The 18,158-nt window shown below is 37.5% G+C and overlaps 2 protein-coding genes across 2 annotated transcripts; both read right to left on the bottom strand.

Annotated features, from left to right (window-relative positions):
• Window positions 1–2: 2 nt before the first annotated feature.
• Window positions 3–7,817, bottom strand: si:dkey-201i24.3 (uncharacterized). Its single transcript, XM_055016904.1, has 16 exons — window positions 7,775–7,817; window positions 7,618–7,685; window positions 7,474–7,524; window positions 7,211–7,339; window positions 7,053–7,127; window positions 6,884–6,966; window positions 5,704–5,814; window positions 5,377–5,505; window positions 3,871–4,010; window positions 3,566–3,777; window positions 3,406–3,471; window positions 2,985–3,311; window positions 1,769–1,888; window positions 1,416–1,583; window positions 222–372; window positions 3–142 (listed from the first exon to the last, which is right to left on the bottom strand). Exons 7-16 carry the CDS (start codon window positions 5,790–5,792, stop codon window positions 69–71), a joined length of 1,476 nt encoding a protein of 491 aa, XP_054872879.1. The 5' UTR covers window positions 5,793–5,814; window positions 6,884–6,966; window positions 7,053–7,127; window positions 7,211–7,339; window positions 7,474–7,524; window positions 7,618–7,685; window positions 7,775–7,817; the 3' UTR covers window positions 3–68.
• Window positions 7,818–11,468: 3,651 nt separating this feature from the next.
• Window positions 11,469–17,187, bottom strand: cd74a (CD74 molecule, major histocompatibility complex, class II invariant chain a). Its single transcript, XM_023271650.3, has 9 exons — window positions 17,004–17,187; window positions 15,145–15,323; window positions 13,793–13,875; window positions 13,609–13,665; window positions 13,442–13,525; window positions 13,257–13,335; window positions 12,581–12,781; window positions 12,422–12,484; window positions 11,469–12,313 (listed from the first exon to the last, which is right to left on the bottom strand). Exons 1-9 carry the CDS (start codon window positions 17,090–17,092, stop codon window positions 12,306–12,308), a joined length of 843 nt encoding a protein of 280 aa, XP_023127418.2. The 5' UTR covers window positions 17,093–17,187; the 3' UTR covers window positions 11,469–12,305.
• Between the last annotated feature and the right edge of the window lie 971 nt (window positions 17,188–18,158).

Raw genomic sequence — 18,158 nt, forward strand, 5'->3', positions numbered from 1 at the left:
TTTAAGATTTACTTCATGTAATTTACAATAAGTAGTGATTAATTAACATACATACATTGATCATGCATTCATTGTTGGTGAGATATCAGCTCAGCCATGGCGTCACCTCGCACAGTTAAAGTATCCTTTAACTCTCCCAGTGCTGTAAAAGAAGAATTTTAAAAGAGTTTAGATTTGATCTGTAATATAAGCACATATCTGGTAGAGGTTAATGCACTGACCTTTACGGAGTTGTTTGTTGTCGGCCTGCAGCTGCTGGTTCTGGGCAGACAGGTAGATGGCATCCTGCACGGCTTCCAGCAGCACACTTCTGTATCTGCCCTCTGAAATCTTCCTCTGCTCCTCGCTGACCTGACGAAACACTCTGAACACCTGGAGAGCAGTGAAATGGAAAAGACCAAAGCCAAGGGTGCGACATTTTGTCAAGCAGCTAGTTTTAACACACTGAGAGGTACTGAAAGGGTTATTATATTTTGCATTGTATGTTTTTAAAGACTGTAGTTGAATCAGACATTCGTTAAAAATCTTGGATCTTCTGTAAAATCAGTGTGTCTGATGTGTATGGTTAATCTACAAAATCCTGTTTATTTTTTTTACCGCTACTGAAGCTTTTATCATATTTATAGTGTGATTCTAAACTCAAGCATCGTGTAAACTGCAGACTACCTAAATGTCCTTCATTTGTGCAACTGAATCAGCTAATGGCATGGCCTCAAGGGTGATGTATCAGTGCTGCATTAGATCAACTATCAGAGCTTCATGCACGCCGTATCATACCCATCATTCATTGTATTCAACCTAGAAATAGTTCAGTATGTTGGCACACACAAGAAGAAAACATATTTGCTCACTGGTACACTGGTAACACACAATTAAAGGTGAATTTGACCAGGAGCATTTTTTAAAAAATTCTCTCCAGATATTGTGATAATATTGTTATTCTGAATTTCTTTGGCATGAATAGTTGTGTCGAGAAAATCAAATGTCATGTAATTCTTACAGATGATACAAAAGTGTTCAAAATGAACATGACAAATGAAAGAAACATAAAAACATGACTATTCATACTGAGATCACATTGTCATGCATATGTAGACGTGTAGGTGTTAGAACAGACCTTGCCTCTTTATTCAAATTATAAATGTACAGTAATTACATATATATGAAAAATGCATAGCTGCTGCCTCCACTGCTCACTGCATCAGAGCTTCCTTTAATAATATCAGAGTCTAGACCAAAATTTACTCAACACGTATATGACATAAGTGAAAAATGAAACAATAATCTTTGAATTTGAACATACTAGAGACTAAAATGTTGCATAACAGCAGATGTTTTGAACACTAGGGTAACACAGGCAGCTATTTATTTGCTGCATGTAGGCTCAAGCACTAACTAACCTACAGGTCACCCACCTGCAGGCTCTCCTCCCTCAGACAGTGCAGCTCTGCTTGGTGACTGTGATACTGATGCTGTAGGTCTCTCTCAGCCTGCTGGGCCTCAGAACGTAGAGCCTCTATCTGCAGCACCAGAACCTGCCTCTCTCTGGTCAGCACTAGCAGCTCTCTCTGAGGACCCTCTGTCTAACAGAGGAATGGATGAAACCGTGGAAAATGCAAATGAATAACAGAATTAGGTTGCAAATGGAGTGGTTTTCACTGCCCACCATAAATCCAGCCTGGAATTAATTAAAACTGACTCAGCATCCTCAGCTAAGATAGATTGCAAGCAGAATAATGTTAAACAACAGTGTATCTCATTATCTCACCGTTAGCTGTTCCTGTGCCAGGTCTCTCTCCATCTTCTCCACCTCCTCCTGAATTAATCTCCCATGATCCTCCTTAAGTTGCCCCCTCTGCTCCTGTGCTTTGTTGTATTCCAACTGAGACTAATCATTAAATTGGCAAAATAAATGTCTTAGTGTAGGTTGTCCACTCTTACATAAATCTTATTTAGATTTAGAAAAGACTATTGACTCAGTCTTGTGAGCGTGTAATCCAATCAGATAGGTTTCAGAAAATACTCAAACCCCTTCAGTTTTTTTCTTTTTTTAACGCTTTATTTTGCTGTCCAACAATTCACACTGCATGTCAGAAATAGAAAAAAAACTCACTGTAGACCTATTAAATTGTGGCGAGGCATCAATCGGTGCAAGTATTTCTAAAGCTTTGAGCATTCCCAGGAGCAGTGACCTCAATATTTCTGAAATGGAAGTGTGGCACGACTGGGACTGAGAAGTGTTGATGTCTGGCCAAACTGAGTAAGTGAGTAAGAAGGGTCTTGGTCAGACAGGTGAAAAGGAACCCCAAGGTCACTCAAGTTCTCTGCAGAGATGAGAGAACCTGCCAGTAGGAAATCCATTGCAGCAGCACTCCATCATCAGGTCTTCATGGCAGAATGGCTAGATTGAATTCAGTCATGAGTAAAAGGGTAATAACCCACTTGAGGCTTCCCAACAGCATTTAAAAGACTCTACGAGCATGAGGGAAAAGATTCTCTGTTCTGGAGAGACAAAAGTTTAGCTCCAAATATTGACACTGCTCATCACATGGCTAGTATCATCCTTATGTTAAAGCATGATGTTGGCATCATCATTCGAGGGGGATTAATTTCACTGGCAGGGTCTGGGGGGCTGTATTTTCAGCCATGTACAGAAATATCATTGAATGCATGTGACTTGAAAGTGGGCACCTTGACAGCAACACCTGCAGAGCCATAACCAGGAACATTCAAAGCTGAAACTTCTGCCAAACGGGCTACTACAAAGCACCGAATTACAGGTCCTACTGCTTATATGAATAAGAAATTTCCCTTTTTGATTCACTTTGATGTTATTGAGTTTAGACTGGTGGGCAAATATGGCAATTTATGGTTTTAAATTAAATATGCAACAGAAAGTATGCAACAAGTGAAAAGGACTCTGAATACTTTCTAAATAATCTGTAATAGTATGGAAAGTTTAAAATGACCAAAAATATAGTTACTTGCTGACAGAGCTGAGATTTCCCTGCAGCGGCGCCACTCTTCAGTGTCTCTTCTCTGAGAGCCTCCTTCAGATGCTGGATTCTTGCTACCCTCTCCTGGACTTTTTCTACATTCCCTTTACCTTCTGTAAAGATGAGAACACATTGGTTATAGTTGGCCCGTGTGCACAAAATTGCATTTTTGAATGACAGCACATTACCTCGAATATGCTCTTCCATCTCTCGTCTGAGCTGATCCTGTAGATACTTCATAGTTTCTGTGATTTCTCTGTGATCAGTGTGATGATCTCGAGAAAACTGCTGATTGCTGACTGACGATTTACATCTCTGCCAAATAAGGGCAAAATGTAGAATTCATCTTGTTAAACTGAAATGAAATACAATACAATGTGTTATAAACTGAAGTATTTCTGGTAGAAACCTTTGTTTTGACCTTTATCTTCTCTGACTCTTCCCTCCTCTTATCCCATGACTGATTTTTCACAATCTGTTGTGGAATAAATTTACAGCTATGAACTCTAACAGACCCCATGTAACATGTTGTGGAAGTATTTTCTGTGGAAGCTCATTGTATTACTTACCTGCAGGTTCTGAGTGAGGTCAGCCAGCCTGTAAATGTCATGGAGTTCACTTTCGCCCTGTGACATTATCACACTTCTTAGGTTCACAATGCTGTCACGAATCTTTTGCTCAGTTACTTTTGGACTCCAGCAGCCAACAGTGGCCTTAGTTACCAAGCTTCTTACTCTCTGGGCCAAATCTAAAGCGGAAGGTGTTTCGTCATCTATCAGACCTGTAAGGAGGAGAATTAATTTGACATAAATTCAACACCCCTGTTAATTTCTGTGGTTAACTGTATTACAGTCAGGTCCAGAGGAACACAAACCTTCAGGGTTGATGCAGTAGATGAGGACTGTCCTGCTGTTTCCTGTTAAGGCGTCATTAAGGAGTGAAGGGAGGAGGTTGGCATCAGTTGTGGGAGAAGAATTTGGGATTTGGTCCAGTACCTTCACCAGTGGGTTGACTCTGAAATATATAAATATATATATAAAAAAAAAAAAAATATATATATATATATATATATATATATATATATATATATATATATATATATATATATATATATATATATATATATATATATATATATATATATATATATATACATATATATATATATATATATATATATATATATATATATATATATTATTATTTTTTTTTTTTTTTAAGTTTTTTTTTTTTTTTCAGCTGTTGCCACTGAGTCCAGCACATATTTTATAACTTAAATGGCAGTTCCAAGTTCTTTAGAGCTCTGTCCTTTGGCCACGCTCATACTGTATATAATGATTGAAAGGGCTGAAAAATCATGTGCGTGTTTGTGTTGTGAATATGCTGTAGCACTTTGAAATGAGAAACCGTGCTGTTAAATGTAGGCTTATTAATTTTAATGTTGCATAAAACTGCTAGACTCATTCCAGGGACTGGAAACATACATATAAAATTTGACAGAAACAAAGTCTTTTTCAGACTTTGGCAGTGATGTTGTGTATATAGGAAGTAAATGATGTCCTCACTGTTTTGTCTTAATTAACAGGCCCGTTTAACTGTGAACATTATGCCACAGTGAGAGAAATGTAGGCATTGCTAATGAGGCAAAACCTGCAAACTCATTCAGGCAGTCACTCTAGTCTACTAGTGCTCACATAGCACACTCCCCTCAATACGGCACATATCCAGCCTATCTATACATACCCTTTTAATCACGGTGGAACAAGCTGTCAGGGCTCTGCTCATTCTTTGCATGCAGTTCTTGCTGCCACTGCTGCCATTGCAAGTGACAACACTTCAAAAGGCCCACCCCCACCCCAGCATCCACCTGTTGGCTCTGAGTCTAGCTTCCTTATTTGGGGGGAAGTTAATATTGACAGTCCAGACTCCCTGCAGGCCTGGGATTGATGTTTCATTTGGGGGAGAAACAAAGTCTGAACCGAGAACCAAATGCTGAGGCTGTATGTATTCTACATTTACAGTCTGTTCTATGTGAGCTGGATGACTGAAATGTCATATGGCCTGTCTATGGAGGAGTGATATGACATCAGTAAATGCTTTCATTTTAATTTTAATCAATGGATTTGGGTCAGAAATAGTCCTACCTTTTAGACCTCTTATAGGTTCTCAGTAACTGCTGTGCTTAGCTTTTATAATAAATGCGTAAATGTTACCTGTGCTCAGGACAAAGCAAAAATAGATGACTCAGGCCTTTCTCCAGATACAGCAACATGACTGATGGGTGACCACAATCAGAATAATGATTTAACATCAGTGGGTTTTCAGCATTTTTAGCTCTTGTGGCCCATGTAACAGATATTTCACTGAGTGTATCACTGACCCTCTGAGATCAGTCCTGCTGGCTCCTCCTGCCAGGCTGAACAGCTGCAATCTGCTGCGGCAGACATCTGACTCCCTCTCCTCTGGACGGAGTTTCTGCTCAACAGTCACTGAGAACAGGGAACTGCATCTGTGGGAAACACACACCACTAACAGCTCATAACAATAACAACCTCATTCCACGAGAAATTTCAGGAAAGGGCAAGCTGACCCACACAGTGCAGAAAAACCTGATCATAAAAGCACAGAGCGAAATCTGCAATGTGACACATGTAGCAGTAATGCACATATCTTTATTCTGATTAACTATTGTAATAAAACTACCTACCTGGTGGAAATGGAACCTGTTTTGGTCTTCAGTGTCTCTCTGCATGTTTCATACAGACTGAAGGCTTCTTCCACAGAACACACACACATTTCACATAAACCTCCTACAAGGCTGCGAGAGAAGATGAAGTCCAATTATTTTGTTTACATTTTACTCACTTAAATATGCACATGAGGTATCAGTGTGGCATAATTATTACACTTTAGTATGTATACCATATGTTTTTTATCGTGTTCTTGATATATCAGTGGGATACAGTTGTCAACAAGAATTTACTCCATGTACATCATAGCAGTCTTAAGTTTCCAATAACTCCTAGAATTTTGTATGATGGAATAATTGAAACACATCTGTCTTTGTCACAAAAGACATGCTTTTTTTTAAATAGATTTATTACAGGTATTCTGGAAGTATGACAAAATCTGCTTGGTCAAAAGTATACATATAGCAAGGCTAATATTTGGTTAAATGACCCTTAGCAATTTTCACCTCTACTAGGCACTTTTGACAGCTACAAGCTTCTAATTGTGTCTATGACCACTCTTCTAGACAGAGTTGATGCAGTTAAACTAAATTTGCTCTCTTTCTGACACACATTTGTTTCTTCATCATGGTTTACAGGTTCTTCATAGGGTTTCTGTCGAGCAATTTTTTCACCACTTTTGATGTGTGTCTGGTGTCACTGTCTTGTTGAAACACCAAACTGTGTCCAAGATAAACCTTCTGGCTGATGGTCTTAGGTTTTCCAGAAGAATGGCCAGAAGGTTTTCTTCCTTCTTCATTATTTCATATTTTACTTTGTGCCAATTCCACTGACAGCAAAACAGCCCCAGGGCATAATACTACCACCACCATGCTTGACAGTAGGTTTCGTGTTCTTGGGGTTAAAGGCCTCACCTTCACTCCTCCTAACAAATGCCTGGTCATTGTGCAGAAATAGATCAATTTGTGGTTAATCTTAAGAGCAGAACTTTCCTCCAGAAGTTCTTTTCTTTGTCCATCTGATCAGCAGGAAATTTCAGTCGAGACTTAAGGTGTGGCTTCTGGAAGAATAGCTTCCTTCTCTCACTGAGAGACTGTTGTGCCTTAAGAATTATAGGAGTCATTGGAAACTCAAGATTGCCATAACATACATGGTATGAAAACTTTTTGCTGATGACTGTGTGTAATTGAAACACACCTTCCGAGTTCTGGATGTGTTACAAGTCGTAGACTCTGTTTGTTGAGGCTCAGGAGATCGACTGCACTGCCATCTGGGTAAAACTGACATTGAAGAACATTTGTAGTTTTCTTGTATTGTAGTGTGTCTAATGTGGTATGTGGATGTGGTCTAAAATCAAAGGACAAACCTGAAGAAATGACACAGAGACGAATAACTCCTCTTTCACTTGTGACACTATAGAACTAAACAGATTTGCCAAGACCTGAAACAGAGTCATGAGTGAGATTAATCATATAATAACTTTAAATCTGCCAACAATAGTTGTAGTGTGGTTTTGGGCTCCACCTGTTTGATGATACTGTGGTCAGTCAGAGCTTGAATTGTTTCTGTGGAGGCTCCACATATCAGCACTGCTCCATTATACCCATTGGATATGGACTCCGTTAGCGGGTGCAGGAGCTCAGTGTGGAAACGCTGCTGATTCATATTCACACTTTTACTGCCATCATAATAGTGAATAGATGTAAAGAGACCAAGGTATGGCGGAGTTCCATTCAAACAGAAAAGTCTGCATTGCTTAGAATCAGAGGTCACACACTCTTTTGTACCTCTATGCTGTCGGTAGTCACGACTTCATCAAATAAGAAGGACTTTTTCTCCTGATTGAAAAAAACACATCCAAGCAGTAAGAGCTTCCAGAGAGCAAATTACAAAGTGATGACTGAAGCAAGAAGTGAATTCAAATGTTTCACCTCATTCTTTGCCGATTTGTAGTCAACGCCATGTCCTTCCTCAGCAATAACTACACAGTCTTTACCCTCTGTGAATTTAAAAAAAAAAACATCTAAACATAATCCCCCATGACAGCATTGCATATTTATGCACTTCACATTTTTATCCATGCTTTACCTGGGATTGTAGTGAGTACAACTCCTACTTTTACAGCTTCCTCACATACCTGTCAAAACACAGAAATTAGAGATAGCCACAGATTTAAACTACTATATTCTGTTATCATACACTGTCAGTAGTGTAAAAATGTGTAAATAGTGTAGAATATATATATATATATACTTACAGGTGCATTCGTGTTCACAGTTGCCATCCTGTGCGCACGTCTAACAGCCATGGGCTCACCTGGATTTCATTACAGTGAGCTGAATTATTGATGAGGTAGGATCTACTTTCACTGCTCTGAGTGATCAGGGCTCAGTTACCAAGATGGGCCGAAAGGTCACACCTGGGGTTACTGATGAGCAGTAATTATTTTGAAATCATATCCAGTCATCTTCACTGTGTCATTTAAACTTTATTAAGCAGTTTAATTCTCACAGATTTAATAGATAATTTATTTTAAATCAAAGTGACATAGATGTTACAATATTAAACAATGGCAAAATACAAAAATTGTGACAGTATTATTAGAAACTGATTTATATTCTCCTGATTTTCCATTTTATTAAGCACATGGGTCCCACTTTATGATGAGGCACACTTTAAAATGGGGCCATTAGTTGTAACTGATGTCTTTATTGATGGTTGATAATTAATAAGAAATGTTTTAATGGTTTAATCCTGTATAGTGCTGTACATATCAGTAATAAATCATTTAGAAAGAGGACATTTTGAATTGCTGGTTATATATGTCTAATAAATTGATAATAAATACATTTTTATTTAACCTGGGGAGGAAAGTAATTGTAATTAATGGCTTTTCACTGATCAATATGTTAAGGAAACTAATTTATTAACCATATTGTAAGCCATTCATTAAACTGTCTATAAAAGAAAGTGGCATCCAAACATGTCTGCTGTCAGCATCAAACAGCAAGTATAGCATCATGTCCCACTGCTCAACTTCACATGTGTCAAGAGACAAAGAAACTGGGCTACTGGTTGTTACACAAACTCTCAGGACATTCGTCCATGAACATATTGTCTATCCATGTAGATGACAGTCTCACACATGGAGAACAGACCCGAATAGAGAATATTTAAGCTGCTCCAGTGTGCTGAAAGCCACAAAGTTTGGAAATGAATCAACATTGTAGGTTGTGAATAATGATAACGTTGCACATGTATCCCATCCTCACTAAATACGTGAAGTAGCTGCTGCTCAAACGGCAGTGAGCCCCAAAAGCCCCAGATTCAGTGATGCGGCAGGCAGAAAGACAAGTGAATATGTCAGGATGCAAGGAGGAAAATGTTGACATGGTTTCAGTGGGACCTAGACAATACATTTTTAAAAGACTAAATCCAAAGCTCTGAATAAAACAAAAGATTGCTTTATTTTGAAAAAGTAAATAAATAAATAAAATGCAATTTTAACATAGGAAAGATCTTGAAAGCCCTCCTGAAATGTAAAGAAACTCTGAATTCATACAGTATAATTTTGGGAATTAAAGCTTTCTGACATAAAATGGCATTTTCCAAAAACTGAACACATTTATCACAATATTTTGTGAAAAACACATTCATTTCAGTTCCATAATTGTCAAAAAAAATGCCTTTTTTCGTCAGTGATGCTTTATAATATAGTTGATATGCTGTGTTCATGTAGGATATAAAATGTTTACTTATTCCAACAAAACAACCTTTGGCTTCACTGTTTAGAAATTACACAAAAAATACATTAATCTATGGGGAATTTAGGATTTCTGACATAAAATGGGATTATTACAAAAATGTAACACATTTTTTTCCCATGTTTGTCTTAACAGTCATTTTGGTTCTATAATTGTAAAAGAAAAATTACCTGTTTTGTCAATGATACAGTACAGCATTTGCCATGCAGTGTTCAAATCTGCTAAAGCATGTCCACTTAATCCAGCAGAAGTACCTCTGGCTTCACTTCACAAATTACACAATATACAAAAATCGCAATCTTCTCTCGTATTTCTTGAAATCAAACACTTCCTTACCTCCAGCCAATTTAGACGTAGATGCGTATTTGTTGGCAGTGAAAATGTATGACCTGCTTAATTCTCAACTGACTTCTGATGTTCTGCCTCAGGTGTTCCCACTGCCTTTTCTCACACCTCTGAAAGAAGAATAAGATCTGTGTTCTGGGACATACAGCACTTCCTCCACACATGACGGAGGAAGTGCAAAATAAACTTTAACAGTCAAGATATTTTAGACATCATCATCAAGAGGGAGAGCAACAGCCATCAACGCTTTTCCAGACGTCCAGATTTTGTTGGCAGATATGCACAGCTCAACAATATAAGCAATTTACATGACGCCAAGGACTGTGAAAACAGCTGAGTCAGAGATCAGCACAGTTTCTCTCAGATGTTTGTCAGATCATAATTAATTTGATGAGTGTTTGATAAGAAGGCCTCATTTTAAACTGGACTTTGTGGAAGTTTGGCATCTTTTGTGTCTGTCTTTCTTAGAACTTGTATGAATGAGAATTAAAGGTCGAAATGATGATTGTTGAGCTGCGAAAAAAAATTAAGGTGCAGGAACAGGAAATTTCTCGAATGTAAAATTTACTAAGTCAAGTGTACTTCACGGGAAAGTTAAACTTGAAACTAGAGACAGGCCACAAAATCCAGGATTAAGTGAACAGTGTCACAGCATAACCTATGGCAAAGTTCATTAAGGCCTCTTTTTGACTACATCTTTAACACACTGTAAAAATGTGTAATTTAGTAGAACTTTCTCTTTGTATTTTACAGATTTTTTTCTGGTATTTTTAATTCCATGAAAATATCAATAAAGCTACAAAAATGGAGTGTTAATTTACATGTCTAACACAAGATAAGTTACAGAACCTGCAACTGTTCATAATTAAATTTTTTTTTAAAGAAAATGTTTAACACAAGATTGTTGAAATAAATTTGCTAAATTATCATAATTTTGCTTATTTCCTTTTTATTTAGTAGATTAAGAAAAGGTTTAATGCTGTAAAAATTCTTCCATCTGTCATCTACACTGCTTAATCCTCATGCATGTCACAGGATGCTGCAGCCTATCCCAGGTGACTTAGGGTGAAGGCAGGGGACAAAGATTTATTTGAAAGATTGAAAGATTTGAAAGGCAAACAAGCACATTCACACCTAGAGAAAATTTAGAATCACCAATTAACCTCAGCACGTTTTTGGACTGTGGGACGAAGCCGGAGAACCTGGAGAAAACCCAGCAGGGAGAACATGCAAACTCCACACAGAAAGATCCCAGGAAGGTCGGGACACAAACCAAAGAGCCACTGTGTAGCCCAATGCTGTCAATACATTTCTAAAATTAGATAGAATTAATGATAATTAGCAGAAAAACAATGTGTGTAATTTTACATATTCGTTTGTCAAATGAGATATCTTAAATAATGCCAGAAGTTTTGACAATAGGAAATTTTGTTGATGTAGCTTATCTTTATCCTTTACTAAACACTGAAAGCCAATAAATAATTTACTTAACTTCTGTAAAATTAAGCTAATTAAGGATAAAAATGTTTTAACTACAGTTATTAATCTTCTGCATGATTCTTCAGAGATCGTTTTCTTTTTTCAGTTTAGTTTTTTGTGCCACATCTGCTGACATATATTTTCTTTCATTTTTTGTAGACATTGTGACATTGGTAAAATAATGTAGGCATTGCTGTTGGGAAAACTTTATTTAACCTTCTTAAGAGAAACACCTTCACATAGGAGTCACTTTCTCCCAAATGCCCAACCTATAAAGTTCAGGTTCACCCAAATTACTCAACAAAGTTAACTCGCTCAACTCTCATGGGCTCCAGCAATGCACGTAGTTTTGGTTTTATTTAGCTGGGTTTAATTTGTGGTGCTGACAGCATTGGAAACATTTAAGAAATTGTACAGCAGCATGTGTTTCCAGAATCTGTGTCTCCTTTACTCTGAATAATTCACAGAACTCACTGTGGACAGTTTTAACAGATACTACTTTCTACCAGAGTAATAGTAACTGTGAGAACTGTCCTCTGTGAGTTTTGTGAATTATCAGGGGACACTGTTTCTGGAAAGAGTTCCAGCTGTTTACATTTTTAAATGTTATTTTTCAATGCTGTAAGCTCCATGAACTTTTCCCACCATGAAAGTGGGCTGAAACAATGTCAAAGTGGAATGATCTCTGTATTTTGTAGTTTAGATGAACTGATCCTTTAAGCATTCTTTAGCAAGAAACACTTTAAAAACTCACCTACTTCGATAAACACTGCTTAGATGATGCAGATACATCCCTAAATATATTTGTTATAAAAGACAAAAAATTAGAAATTGTGTAGCAGTCCTCTATCGGTTTGATTTCAAGCAGCAAGAAAATGCTAAATATCATGGGATTACATGGAAGAAAAGCTCATCAAGAATTAAAACTACTAGTCTATTAGAAGCAGATCAGCATCGAGTTTCAGAAAACCAATTTCTCATGTCTGCAAAGGTAGCTTCATGAAGTTGCTTCAGCTGTTGCTTCATTTGATTCAGTTGTCTGTGAAAAAGAGAAGCATAACAAGTGACGATGTGCAGCATTCAAAAAGGGTTGCAAATGAACCATCTTGATTTTGTAAAATCTGTAAAGATCATCTGAGGGACTCACCATCAGAGACGAAGGTCTTCTGCATCATCCTGGGGGCGACCATCATGCGACGAGGAGCGTAGCCTGAAACCAACAGAAAAACATGGGAAGCAATTCAGTTCGTCATCACTCATGACAGTCTCAAGTGAAAATATGAGTCATTTAATCTGTGTCCTTTACCTCCACCGCACTGAGGACGGCCGCGCATGGTGGTGCCCTGGATGGGATTTCCGTACGCATCCACACACCAGCAGAAGCCGGTGGCGTGCCAGCACTGCATGGGCTTGTAGCGGCCCTGCTCATCGCACTGGGGCTTGAAAGTGCCGATCTTGCCGCCTCCAGGTGCTGCCTCTATCTGGCATTTGGTCTTGACCAAAGAGGCTGTTTGATGGAGGGAGTTAGAAACAATGGTACATGAAAGGCCTGTTTGGTTTTAATTATTGGTGACTGTACCACATAATTAACAATCTGCAGGTGGTAATGGAGAGTGCAGGAAAAGAAATACAACTTTTTGGGAAATTTACTTTCACTTTCATGCTGTGTTAGATGAGAGAATAAAAACCACTACCTGTCTGTTTAGCTAAGCTAGTTAGCTCAGCATAAAAGACTGAAAAAGGGGGGAAACACCTAGCCTAGTTTCCAGCACTGTTTTTTATTTTATTTTTTTTAAGTTTATCGACTACAACTAATTATATCCCTCCCCAGCATTTCTGTCTTATATTGATATTACAACGGTAATAACTGGGGTCTTTAAATTGCATACTGCTGGCAATAGGAACTGTAGGAAAATCAGCATCTGTCTTTGTGTCTACATGAGCTAATCGCTAAAATTTAAAGGGAATAAAGTTGCAGTAACCTGGCTGAGATGTTGGGGGTGCAGGCTCCTCCTGGGCCATCTGGAAGATAAGCCAGAAACGCACCCAGGACTGGAAGCTCTGCAGAAAGCAATGTGTTAAACAAACGCCACTGATGAGATCAATTCATTCGATTTATTTATATTTTGGCTTGATTAGCTCCATCTGAGTGTGTGTGAGGCTTCACCTTCCACTCGCTATCATTCATCTGCTGCTGCAGGCTCTGCAGGTTGGCCAGGAAGGTCTCATTGAAGTGTGGCAGCTGGGAGTCCTGCTTAAAACACGTCAGGAGCTTAGCGACAGCAGTGTAACATTAGCAAAGTGAGGACACATAGGGTACCGAGTGCAACTAACCTGCATGAGGTCCATCACCTGTTTCTCCACGCTGACAAAAGCAGGTTCCTCAACTTTCTGATGGCAGGAAAAAGAGAAGTATTCAGAGTATATACATTTAACATAAAAGTTTCATATTCAATCATTTGGGGTTCACTTTAAGTATTACATAAAGGGTTTGTCTAGGAAACAAGAGTAAACTTACTTTCGAGGGTGTGTCCTCAGAAGTGAAATCCATCAGCAGAGGCAGGGTGTTCATGGGCATTGCCATCCGCATTGGACCACGAGCTGAAAAACAAGGAACAGTGAAGAAACTTAACATGCAGGGCAAAAATAATCAACTTTGTTTTCCTGAAAACACTCCACAGAAAAACTTAACTTTAAAATAGGCCAAAACAAATTAAAATGATACAAGACAATCAAGACAAATTTTTATTTATATATATATATATATATATATATATATATATATATATATATATATATATATATATATATATATAAAAGAAAAGTTAAAGTGTACAAAACACTATGCCAGTGTCATTCCATCATAAGTCATCTTTTTTTCCTACTAAGTTTTATGGTGTATTATATATATATATATATATATATATATATATATATATATATATATATATATATTTTTTTTTTTTTTTTTAACACATTGAAATTCGATGTTACATCATAATAATGACAATATATAATATTTTTGTTTTTATGGTAAAACTTGTCATACCTGGTCAGTCAGTTTAAAAAGCTCAATGAAAATAACTTTCATTTCATATTATGAAGTATTTCATATTAAAATACATTTTGTTTTGTATTATCATAACAAGCAACTACATGTGGTTTAGAAAATATCACTAGTTGTCTTCTGCACTATAATTATTTGTGAATGTGTTCAAAGATTAGACTTTCATGATGGCTACATTTTTTTTCATGTTTCAACTCACACAGATTAATTCATCTACTTGATAAATCTTATGGATCCTGAATCAATTACACAATGGAAAATGACAGCACAGGCAATTTTATTAAAAAAAGAGCCTTGAAGAGTATTTGACAGTAATCTAAAATTTCACAGACACAACGGCTTCAAGCAAATCAGAAATGGGCGAGCAGGTGGACTGTAAGAATTTGGGATGGAAAAACCCTTAATAATCATCTCTATTCATCAGTATACAATGAAACCTTTATTGTCTTTCTTGGTCATGCGCTTTGGTGATGCAGATTTGTCCTATACGTCAACTACAAAAGCAAGGTTTTGGAGCAGAATGGATGTAGAAAATATTCAGGGAATTCCAAACATTACTTCTTGAAATCTTACATCAGTAACATCAACATAAAGATATCAGGCAGTTTATTTCCTCCCTGTGAATCAACACACTTTCATTTCTCTATCCAGCTTTCACATCAACTTCTTCAGACCCAACTCTAGCTTCCCTCTCCACCTCTTCAGCCCTCTTCCTCCTCCTCTTCCTCCTGTCTGATGACTAATATTGACAATGATGCATCTATAGGATGGCCTGCTCTGTCTTGTAATTATGATTTTAATACCTCCGGGACTCTGGGATGCGCGCGTCAGCTGTTTGTTAAGTTTGTCCGAATTCCTCTGAAGCGTGTGGATCTGCTGCTTCTGGTTGAACACCATGTAGGCAGTGAAGACCTGGCTGGCCACCAGCAGACATGCCAAAGTCGTGATGCCTGCAATCTTAAAGGCACGTTTGTTGGAGCCCCTGCAAAAAAAACAAGTAAAATGTGTCACTTGAAGAAGATAGAATGGCGGAGCTTGGAGGGGGACAGGACACATAGAAAATTTGAGAGAAACAAAAAGTGTGATTTTAACTTTTAGAAAAGGTCCCACAGTATTAAAATGACTTGAGGGGATTTCCAAAAGTGTACTGAGTGGCATTTGAAAGGGCAATTAATTTAGATTTCGGACAGCCCAGGACTAAAAAAAGAACCCAAAACCCATCAGAAAAACCCCAGTGTTCATGGCATAAACAATATTTTCTGGCAACAATTCCAAAAATGTTATGATGATGCAAAATGTCAGTGTTTAGTAAATATCTGAATTTCTTTGAAATATGTGCTGGAACCACTGGGCTCTAACACTCGCACGTTAAAACGGGAACGTGTCCATCCACAGTTTATATCGCTGATGTAGATGACCTCGGAACTGTTTTACTGCTTTGTGTTAGGTCTAATAAACTGTTAATAACCAGTCGGTGGATTCTGGCCTTGACCTTTGTCCTTTCTTTGTGCTAGCTTGTGACATAATACATAAACCTGCTATCTTCATCCATACTTTAAATGAAAATAAATCAAGACAAAATCTACATTATTTTAAGAATGAATGAATATATATATATATATATATATATATATATATATATATATATATATATATATATATATATATATATATATAAAAACTAGAGACTTGAATACAGTCCCTTATTCTTATGCTGCTTCAGCCAATAGAATTTAAGCATCACTGGTTACTAGGCAGATGACTTCCACTGATGTTACAAGGAAGTACACAGCCTGCTGTGATTTAGAGCCTGTTAAAAGACATGTATGCTGGTGTAAAATAGGTTATATCTCATAAAAAGTTTCAAAACCACAACAGCACATTCATTTCTTACAGAATTGTTATATAATCTAAAGTGAAACTTCAAGAAACTCATGTATTCCCATGTACTGTATGCAAACAATGTCATCCAATCCTGTCAGGTGTCATTTCTTATTAAGATGTAAAATCACATTTATTTTTAAGGCAGTGATTTTAACCAGTAATGCATCAAAGTCAACAATCTAGTCAGTGTTAGACAACAGCAAGCTTTAATTATCCATGATAATTCACCAATCTTCTACTGCCAAATATTTTTTTATATTTAAAGGACAATGGTAAGTTTTAACTCTCATAAAACCTAAGTGCAAAAAGGAAAAATGGCCAGTTTCTCTGTGATTATTTATGAACCAATTAGAAATCACTGCATCAGCAGTTACTAGGCAGAGCACTCGTCCCGATGCAGCGAGAAGGGTTTATACTTTCTAGGTTAATCAAGAGTTCAGAAAGTAATTTTTTTTAAACACATATTAAATATCAAAAATGTTTTAACAGATAACAGTTACATGCAGTATATATAGATAATAACACATCCCCATGTTTTCACTGTTTCATGAATTAGTCTGAAAAAATAAAACTGCACATTTTTGAGTATGTTTTCTATGCCTAAAAGAAATTTCAGGTGAGCTCTACTTTCCACTTTAATTCTGATATATTTCTCACTTGTGATTTAACTGAATTAAAATAAAAGCTTCACTTTCTAAGCAGAGATTACATTGTGGCTATACTTCTGAGCAACCATGTTGATATTATGAATAAAACTTTTGGTATGATAAGTCCTCACCCTCTGGTTGCTGTCCGGGGCATAAGGGCTGCCTCACTGGCTGCCAGGCTCCCTGTGTCCAGGCGTCCATCATCTGGAGTCTCGGCCATCTCTCTTGGAACTTTCTCTCAGTTTCTTCAAAACAAAACACTGCAGAGAACCCTGAAGATCAAGGGCATAAATTGCCTTTGGAAATGAGGAAGGAACACCCTGCAGGTTCCAGAGAAAGACTCTTTCTTAAAAACCCTGTGGGATGGATCAACGCAGAGAGCTCTGATTGGTCACATTTTAACAGCATCACTTGTTAACAGAAGCAGACTGCAGGTTGATTTCACTCTAACCCAGGGGTATTCAACTAAAATGCAAAGAGGTCCAGTCAGATAAAATGTATTAAAGCAAAGGTCCGAAACATCATAAAGTCTGCCTTCAATTAGTGCGATATATGTTGATGTAACCTAGAAGTTTTTTTTAGCGTGTGCATGTAATCAATAACTGACCATCAAATCAAATAAATTCAGTACGGTTCAAAAACATTTTGACATCTATTAACAAATAACTTTTGATATAACTGTACATCTTAAAATTAGGTGCAGAACTTGAAAAAATAATGACTAAACAACCTGAACCAGCTTATATACATCTTTAACAATACCTAAATCTCAAAAAATGTAAACAATTGAACATTTTAACATTTTTCCCTGTCTTGTTACTACCCTTATATCCCATGCTGCTTAATGGGAGAACTGAGCTGCAGTTTGCCCTGCCACTACTTTTTGAATTGTGTATTGTGGTCTGAATGGTGTCAGGGTCATTCTCAAACACATTTGGAGCTCATTGGTCAGTCTGGAATGATATTCAGTTTTGTCATGTTTGTTATGTTCATAGTTGAAAAAGGTGCCTCCAGCTGTATGTTGAGCCAAACATGGTCAACATGTGAAGGACTATTTCCCTCTCGGTGTCGCTTTATTCATTTCCTTTTTTGTCTGTCCCTCACCTCTCAGCTGTTTTCTGAACGCAGAGCTGTGATGTTTAGCAGCTGCAATGCAGAGACTTCATTGGCTGAGTAGCGTCACGTGGGATGGCTGAACTCGTACGTAATTGGTCTGTGTGTTTCCTGAGCTGATAACTAATGCCGTAAACACTGGGAAAGCTGTGCCGGTAAAACAGAAGCGACCG

This window comes from Amphiprion ocellaris, chromosome 13, assembly GCF_022539595.1.
Source record: "Amphiprion ocellaris isolate individual 3 ecotype Okinawa chromosome 13, ASM2253959v1, whole genome shotgun sequence".
Classification (NCBI taxonomy): Eukaryota; Metazoa; Chordata; class Actinopteri; family Pomacentridae; genus Amphiprion; species Amphiprion ocellaris.

Excerpts from the sequence above, each read along its gene's own strand:
- si:dkey-201i24.3 (XM_055016904.1), bottom strand. The coding sequence starts at position 5,792 with ATGTGTGTGTGTTCTGTGGAAGAAGCCTTCAGTCTGTATGAAACATGC. Across the intron at positions 3,778-3,870 it reads CTACTGCATCAACCCTGAAG|GTCTGATAGATGACGAAACA; the intron begins GTTTGTGTTCCT and ends TCCTCCTTACAG. Across the intron at positions 1,584-1,768 it reads TGGCACAGGAACAGCTAACG|ACAGAGGGTCCTCAGAGAGA; the intron begins GTGAGATAATGA and ends TTCCTCTGTTAG.
- cd74a (XM_023271650.3), bottom strand. The coding sequence starts at position 17,092 with ATGGCCGAGACTCCAGATGATGGACGCCTGGACACAGGGAGCCTGGCA. Across the intron at positions 13,666-13,792 it reads CTGAGGACACACCCTCGAAA|AAAGTTGAGGAACCTGCTTT; the intron begins GTAAGTTTACTC and ends TCCTGCCATCAG. Across the intron at positions 13,336-13,441 it reads TGAATGATAGCGAGTGGAAG|AGCTTCCAGTCCTGGGTGCG; the intron begins GTGAAGCCTCAC and ends TGCTTTCTGCAG.